This window comes from Psammomys obesus, unplaced genomic scaffold, assembly GCF_907164565.1.
Source record: "Psammomys obesus unplaced genomic scaffold, mPsaObe1.curated_primary_1811, whole genome shotgun sequence".
In the NCBI taxonomy this organism is placed as follows: Eukaryota; Metazoa; Chordata; class Mammalia; order Rodentia; family Muridae; genus Psammomys; species Psammomys obesus.
This window is the reverse complement of record NW_026591598.1, coordinates 15267798-15276113: the sequence shown is the minus strand read 5'-3', so window position 1 is coordinate 15276113 and position 8316 is coordinate 15267798. Positions and strand designations below refer to the sequence as shown.

Genomic DNA, 8316 nt, shown 5'->3' with positions numbered 1-8316 from the left:
CAAAATGTCACTTTGTCCCTCCTCCCTGGCAAACAAGTTCATTTCTCCCTTCCCAGGCATGTTGCATTTTCCCACAGCACCCACTCTCACTAGCTGGAAACAGCTTCTTAAAATCCTGTGTGTGGGGCTGGTGAGATGGCTCAGAGGTTAGAGCACTGGCTGTTCTTCCAGAGGTCCTGAGTTCAATTCCCAGCAACCATATGGTGGCTCACAACCATCTATAATGAGATCTGGGGCCCTCTTCTGGCATGCAGATATACATGCAGACAGAACATCGTATACATAATAAATACATCTTGTGGGTTCGTATTTGTGTCACCTCTGGGCAGGCTGGGGTCATGTGCCATTTGTGCTCACAGCCCTAGAAAGGGCCCCATATATCAAAAACAGTCTGTTATTGAGGTGGGTGTCAATATTGATCCCATGTTAGAGATTCCATGTTAGAGGCCAGAGTTCTGAGACTCAGGAGTTAAGCTAAGCATTCAAGGTGACAAAGCCAGGATCTGAACCCAGGCCTGACCAGCTCCAGAGCCTCAGCCTTCCCTGGGAAAGTCTGGCCTGTCTCCTAGAAGCCATTTGCCTGTCCCTTTCTTATCAGCTGGCGGTTCAACACCACCTGTGCAACAGGTTGGGGTCCTTCCCTCAGCTCCTGCTCCTTAATCTACAGAGGTTGGCATGTGGCCTTGGGCCCTGAAAAGGCTGGTGTTCTGCCACGTGTTGTGGGAGGGAGGCCTGGCCTGGTGCCCCCTACCTGCTCCCTGCACTATATTAGGGCCCAGGTTCCACCTCTCTTCCTTATCACCACGAAGCTCGCCATGCTGAGGCTCCTGAGTTCCCTCCTGCTTGTGGCCCTCGGTAAGGCCTCCAGGCTTGTGCCCGACTCCATGCTGCATGAGCCTGGGAGCCCTTGAAAAGTGACCCTCACTCCTCGCACCCTGGGGACATACTGCTTCCATAGGAGAGGGTCTCTGCTGCAACTGGGACATGGCTATAGGGGATACAGCTTGATTCCGGGCCAGGAGTGGGGAGTGGGGGTTGGGACAGCAAGCTGTGGATGAGCCAAGTCAGAAGGAAGCCTGGGAGCCCAAAGGGCAAGACTCCTGGAGGGGACAATGGACGCCTCCCGGTGTCAGATGTGGGCTCTGTGGTTTGATGGCTTGAACTCGAATTTTCGGTCTTCTGTTACACAGTCCGCAGAGCTTCCCTTGGCAGACCGTGTGGGGACAGATGGCATTTACTGAGTGTGTACTGTATATCAGGCAGGACGCAGAGGGGTGTCCTTTTTTCTTATATGACCTCAGGTAACTTATCACAGTGTGGAGTCAGTGGGGAAACTGAGCTTTACAGTCAAGTGGCTTATCCCGAGCAAGTGGTCAAGTAGTGCTTTGTACCTAGGCACAGGTCTAAGTGTTCAGTCCTTGAGCTAAAGGAGGCCCTGCCCTCAGCTGACTCTGGGATATAAATGCTAGTTCATATATGGCTAGTGGAGTCTAGATAGGGATAGGGCTCACCTGAGGTCGCAGCGCCCATTCCTTTTCTTTTCTTCCTCCTCCTTTTTCTTTCTTAGACAGGGTCTCTCTATGCAGCTCTGGCTGACCTGGAATTCACCATATAGACCAGGCTGCCCTTGAATTCACAGAATTCTGTTTCCCTCTGCCTCCAAAGGCACACGCCACCATGCTCAACCCTCAGCCTCTCCTTTTGAGAACACTCTGGCTGACTGGCTTCTCCATTGTCTCCTCTAGCCTCAGGCTGTGGCCAGCCTTCTTACAACCCCTCCAGCCGAGTTGTCAATGGTGAGGATGCTCTTCCCTACAGCTGGCCCTGGCAGGTAAGAGTGATAACAGCTGCCCCCTCACGTCCACTGTGGGCCCTGGACCCCAGGGCCTGATGACATGGCAGCCCATCTTGACCCCACTGTTTCCTCTTCACTCCCCTCTTTGACTTCAAAAGACCCGAAACCCTGGGACGGAGGCGTTTCTTGGAGGTTGTAACTGCTCCATCTGTAATCTTGGCTGGGACAGCTGCAATTTGAGAGTGGAATCTAGGGAAATGGTGATGTTTAAGGGGTTGGCTCAATGACAGTGGAATTTTGGGGGCTGTGTTTAGAGGGAAGGTTCTGTTTCTAAACTCTACGAAAAGGTCAAAGATCTGAGGGCCATAAAAGGGTTAGGAACTTCACAGAGGTCCATCAGGGGAGCTCAGAGGGCTAGGCTCCATGCCTAACAACAGTCACAAGCCAAATATGGCTCTTTAAGTTCAGTATAAAGCAAAGCAGACATGGTGGTTACATACCTGTGATTCTAGCACTCCATATGGACAAAAGGGTCAGGAGTTCAAGATCAGCCTCAGCTACACAGCATTTCTGAGGCCAGCCTGGACTACATGAGACCCTGTCTCAAAAACCAAACCAGGGCATGGAGAAATGGCTCCGTGGTGAGGAGTACTTGCTGATCTTCCAGCAGGACCTGAGTTCAGTTCCTAGTCAGGCAGCTTACAAGTGCCTGGAACAGCATGTCTAGGGGAGCCAATGCCTTCTAGTCTCTAGGGCACCAGACACATAAGGCATATACCCATCGGAGAAATACACATGCACATAAGTAAACATTTTTTATTGTTCGTCTGGTTTTTTGAGAAAGGGTTTCTCTGTGTAGCCATGACTGTCCTGGAAGTTGCTGTGTAGGCCAGGCTGACCTCGAACTTCCTGAGTACTAGGATTAAGGTGTGTGCTACCACCGCCTGGTAAGTAAGCATTTTTTTTTTTTAATCGACAAGATTAATACAAATTAGACAACTAAGAGACTCTAATCCTTCAGTGCCCCTCATTTCCCTGTGTGGCCCAACAGCCACATGAGGCTGAAGCCAATGTACCGCAGAAGACAGGAACATTTGTGTCATCAAAGACACCGGGAACAGAGGGGGTCGCAGCTCACTCTGTGAAGAACCAGGGCATAAACGCTGTAGGCTTTGCTGGCCATACACTGGTGATGGCAGTGACTTACTGTGGTCATCAGAGTGTGAAAACAGCACAGATCGGGCGGATCTCCATGCTCAAGGCCAGCCTGCTGTAGAGGGAGTTCCAGGACAGCCAGGGCTACGTAGTGAAAAACAACCAACAAGCAAGCAGCACAGAGAGCACACAAGTGACAGGTGTAAGGACACGGGATTCTTTATGTGTAAATCAGACCTAAGCACATTGGGCCCGTGGTCATCATCAGTCCATTTTTGGTCAAGGAGGTTTTGTTGTTGTTCTTTGTTTTTGAGACAGGGTTTCTCTGTGTAACCCTGTCTGTTCTGGAACTCATTCTGTAGACTAGGCTAACCTCAAAATCAAAAATTTGGCCTGCCATCTGCCTCCCGAGTGCTGGGCAGGACTAAACCACCTCCAGGCTTTATTCTAATTCTCTTTGAGCCTGTCTCACAACCTTAGCTGGTCTCCAACCAATATCCTTTTGCCTACTTCCCTGGTGCTGGAATCACAGGTCCAGACCACCGTGCCCAGTTGTAGAGGGAGCTTTTCTGGTTGTTTTTTTTTTTTTTTTTTTTTTTTGGAGACAGAGTGTCTCTGTGTAGCCATGGCTGTCCTGGACTTGCTTTGTAGACCAGGCTGGCCTTGAACTCACAGAGACCCATCTGCCTCTGCCTCCCCGAGTGCTGGGATTTCAGGCGTGCAAAACTGCTCCTGGCTATAGAGGGAGCTTTTGAAAGTCAGAATGCACGGTGACGAGGAGACAAAGGACTCAGTGTGAGGCATGTTTCAACAGACCCAAGAGGCCTTGAAAGATCTAAGGTTCAAGAGAAAGGGAGGCCTGATAGCATGGAGGATCTCGGGGATCCCTCAGGAAACACAAGGTTGTGGATGCCCTAGAAAGCAGAGAGTGCTGAGGACCACAGAAACAGCATGTGTTGGGGAGGCTTTGGCAGATCAACACGTGATCCTAACGGAAAAGTGACAGAGTCCCATGAGAAGCTCAGAGGTGCACTGCATATTTCAGAGGACGCCACGTTCCCCCCGTGTGAATAGCGCCTTCTAGAACTGTACAGCGCATAACCTATGAAGCCACGGGTGGCAACAGCCATGGTATTGGGTCCAGGCCACTCAAGCTCATTTCTTCTTGGCCACCAGGTCTCCCTTCAGTATGAGAAGGAGGGGAGCTTCTACCACACCTGCGGCGGCACCCTCATTGCCCCTGACTGGGTCATGACTGCAGGCCACTGCATCTCGTGAGTTCAACTCCATGTGCCTATCCCCATCCCTGCCCCATCCACTGTCCCTGTGTGTGTCCCAGGCAGCTGGGACAAGGGGAGGGGCGTGAGGTTGGCCATAGGCTCACACCGACATCCGCTGCTCTGCAGGAGTTCCCGCACCTACCAGGTGGTGCTGGGTGAGTATGACCGAGGTGTGGAGGAAGGCCCAGAGCAGGTGATCCCCATCAACGCAGAAGACCTCTTTGTGCATCCCAAGTGGAACCCCCTGTGTGTGAGCTGCGGGTGAGTGAAGTCCCAGGTGGGGAGTTGGGGGGCTCTATTCTCCAAGACAGGAAGCAACCTGAGAGCTCACTCCCCGGGGCAGCTGCCTGGGCCCAGGTGGCACACGCTACGGGTAGCTACAATGACAAAAACAAGAGTGGTGGTTTAAGACTCCAGCCCATCTTGGCCAGAGCCCCAGAATGAGCAGAGAGCTAGATTAGACCGCAGCGAAATGACTTGAGTGGCAGCAAGGCAGTCAAGCTGGAGAGTAGTGATACTTACAGTGTCAACAGCAGCAGATTCCAAGGACCGGTCAGAAATGTGGGTTCTCAGACATCAGCCTAGATCATTGCGCTGGAAAGCACTGGGGTACAAAGACAACTGTGTCCCTGAACCTTCCAGGTGACATAGTTGGATCATGGGAACCACAAATGACAAAGGTCAGGAGGGCTAAAGTGGCTGTGAGGCTTCTGAGAGCTGTTCTACTTTAAGAATGGATTTGGAAGCTGGGCTCATTGGCACACGCCCGTGATCCCAGAGTTCAGGGAGGCAGAAGCAGGTGGATTTCTGTGAGTTCAAGGCCAGCCTGGTCTACAAAGTGAGTCCAAGACAGCCAGGGCTACACAGAGAAACCTCCCAAAAAAGGGAAAACAACTTAGGAAGGGCCAAGGTGGTGCTCGATGGCACAGCTGTCTAGCCTGTGTGTAAGGCCCCAAGTCGAAGCCCCAGAACCACCAAATCAATCAATAAGTGGATTTGGAATCCAAGGAGCTGAAAATCCCTGGAGCGAAGCAGGTGCACCCTAGTGGAGCAAGTTTCACGTGACTCCCCCTTTCTTCCCAGCAATGACATCGCCCTGGTCAAGCTCTCAAGAAGTGCCCAGCTGGGAGACAAAGTCCAGCTTGCCTGCCTCCCTCCTGCCGGTGAAATCCTACCCAACGGAGCACCCTGCTACATCAGTGGCTGGGGCCGCCTCTCCAGTACGTGCTGACCACAGAGACAGTGTCTGGGGCAAGTGGGACAGAGAGTCACCGCAGAAACCATCTTTCTGCTGTCCCTGATCCCCTCCACCTTCTCCCTGATCCTCCCAAACACAAATATGTTCCTCGGAACATTTTGGGGCTGTCCACTGTGTGCCCAGTGCCACAGAACACAGAGCAAGCAAGACCCCATAGTTACCCCTAGGCTAACAGAGCCTTGAAGGCTCCCGCTCCAGGAAGCCTCCAGGTTCCCCAGGCACTGTTCTCTGTCTCCCCAGCCAACGGGCCTCTCCCAGACAAGCTGCAGCAGGCCCTGCTGCCTGTGGTGGACTACCCACACTGCTCCAAGCTGGACTGGTGGGGTTTCTCCGTGAAGAAGACCATGGTGTGCGCTGGTGGCAATATCCAGTCTGGCTGCAATGTGAGTCAGCTCACCTCTGCCCAGGGGGCGTGTGTACGGGGTCCTGGGGTAGACAGACCTAGCTGGACCGCCTCATGCAGTCTCCAGGCCAGGTGGGGTAAAGGTGGTAGCATCAGGAGCCTGGAGTCTAACCTAGCTCCCACCTGGCCTGACAGTCCCAGTCCCCCACATCCCAGCCCTCTACGTTCCTTTTTGTCACTGTTGTTTTGTTTTGTTTAAGAGAGGCTCTTATAATGTAGCCTTGACTGGCCTGAGATCACTATATAGACTAGGCTGGCCTTGAACTCACAGTAATGACCTGCCTCTGCCTCCCAAACTCTGGGATTAAGAGTGTGCACCACCATGCTCGGCCAGTCACTGCTTTGAGGCTCCGGTATATCACAGGCTGGACCTCAGACTTACTATGTAGCCAAGAATGACCTCGAATCTCTGATCCCCCTGTCTCCACTTCTGAGTGATGGTCTCACAGGCATTACCACCACATCCAGTTGATGCAGCCACAGGGATGGAGCCCGCCCTATCACGGGTTTGTGCATGCTAAGCACACACTTTACCAACTGAGCCACACCACCAGCCCGCATCAGTCATGGCTTGAAAGTGATAATCAAATATTCAGCATGCTCCTGTTGTGTGTAAGCATGTGTTCATCATCCCCAGCACTCTGGAGGCTGAGGCAGGAGGACTGCAAGTTCAAGAGCAGCCTGGACTATACAGTGCCTCAGACAATTAAGACCAAACAAAACCTCAAAGTGATGGCTAGTATTATCTCATTAACCCTTACATCCCTGGTTCTTAGCCTTCCTACCATGGCAATCTTTTAATACAGTTTAACGCAATTACTTATGTCGTAGTGACCCCAACTATAGAATTAGTTAATTGCTACTTTGTAACTATAAATTTGCTGCTATAATATAATGAACTGTAACATAACTATCTGATATGCAGGATATCTGAGCTGCAGCCCCAGAGGGGTTGTGACCCACAGGTTGAGAATCACTGCCTTATGGTCTTGTAGTCTGGTTTTTCTTTGTAAACTGGTGTCCAGAGAGGTGAAGTAGTGTGAACGCTTCTTGATGTCACTGGAGTTCAGAGCCCACTCCTTATCCATTTCACACGGCTCATCCCCTACCCTTCTTGCCACTGCAGGGTGACTCTGGAGGACCCCTCAACTGCCCCACTGAGAATGGCACCTGGCAGGTCCATGGTGTGACTAGCTTTGTTTCGGCCTTGGGCTGCAACACCCTGAAGAAGCCCACGGTGTTCACCCGAGTCTCAGCCTTCAACGACTGGATCGAGGAGGTGAGGCAACGAAGGGGACGGAAGCCTGCCAGGGGCTTTCAGGAGGAGAATCTGCAAAGTCCAGGAGGGCCTTGGCTCATGGGGGCCAGGGAGGGACCTTTTTGGAGGCATGCTAGAGAGCTCAGGGATGTTTTATGTGGCTGCACCTTCAGAATCCAACAGATGTTGGTGGGAAGGGTCCCCTGGCCCAGGTCCTTCCTAGTCAAGAAGGACAGGGAGTTATGTCAGACAGTGGACTGCCTGGTGGTGGCAGATGAGAAAATGGATAATAGAGCGTAAAGATGGTGAGAACCACCTTATGGGTACTTGGGTTCAGAGAGGTACAGAGCAGACCTCATTTGGACACTGGTGGTCGAAGACAATGGGAAGACAATGGCTGCTCTTCCTAACAGAAGCACCAGCTGTGATCTGTAGAGTCACTGTGCTAGGAACCTTAGCTCAGTTAAGAACACCCATGAATGCTGGGTGATGATGGCGCATGCCTTTAATCTCAGCACTCAGAAGGCAGAGGCAGGCCGATCTCTTGGTTAGAGGCCGGGGAGTTCCAGGACAGCTAGGGCTACATGGAGAAGCCCTATCTCAGAAAAAGAAGAACAACAGGAAGAAGGTGTCAACCAATGAGGAAACTGCTACCATTACCTCTCCTATGGAGATGAGGGAACTAAGGCCCAGAGAGGTCAAGTCACTTGTCCAGGGACACACAGTAACCAGTGACAGGACTAGGTCATTCCCACTTGAGCCCAGTTTCCTGCAGGCCCAAAGCTTGCACTCCTAAGAAAATTATTCTGTTCTTGTCCAACCTGCTTTTTTTTTTTTTAGACCATAGCCAACAACTAGAACCAAGGCTCAGCTGGCAGTGTCAACCCCAGGCCCTCTAAAGAATAAAAACCTTTCTGAAAGTCCCAAATGCATGCTCTCTGCCTTCATTGACACAACTCTTGCCCTCTGACCAGTTTGTAAAATCTTAGATCTGAAATGCGGAGATGAGGCTAGAGCCAGCCCCTCGAATGAGGATGAGAAAAGAATGAACCTCAGAGAGGAGGGAATTGCTGTGGGGTGATCAGCCATGTGAGGACATAGGACTTTGGATGCAGGAAGTGGGAAACTTTCAGGAAACCCAGATAACTTGTCACCTCAGTGGCAACA

General features: G+C 51.7%; 1 protein-coding gene across 1 annotated transcript; it reads left to right on the top strand.

Annotated features, from left to right (window-relative positions):
* The first annotated feature begins 768 nt into the window (after positions 1 to 768).
* Cela3b (chymotrypsin like elastase 3B) lies at positions 769 to 8077 on the top strand. Its single transcript, XM_055610751.1, has 8 exons — positions 769 to 855; positions 1746 to 1831; positions 4127 to 4224; positions 4357 to 4491; positions 5314 to 5450; positions 5729 to 5871; positions 7018 to 7170; positions 7990 to 8077. Exons 1-8 carry the CDS (start codon positions 816 to 818, stop codon positions 8005 to 8007), a joined length of 810 nt encoding a protein of 269 aa, XP_055466726.1. The 5' UTR covers positions 769 to 815; the 3' UTR covers positions 8008 to 8077.
* The last annotated feature ends 239 nt before the right edge of the window (positions 8078 to 8316 follow it).

Excerpts from the sequence above, each read along its gene's own strand:
- Cela3b (XM_055610751.1), top strand. The coding sequence starts at position 816 with ATGCTGAGGCTCCTGAGTTCCCTCCTGCTTGTGGCCCTCG. Across the intron at positions 1,832-4,126 it reads CCTACAGCTGGCCCTGGCAG|GTCTCCCTTCAGTATGAGAA; the intron begins GTAAGAGTGATA and ends CTTGGCCACCAG. Across the intron at positions 4,492-5,313 it reads CCCCTGTGTGTGAGCTGCGG|CAATGACATCGCCCTGGTCA; the intron begins GTGAGTGAAGTC and ends CTTTCTTCCCAG.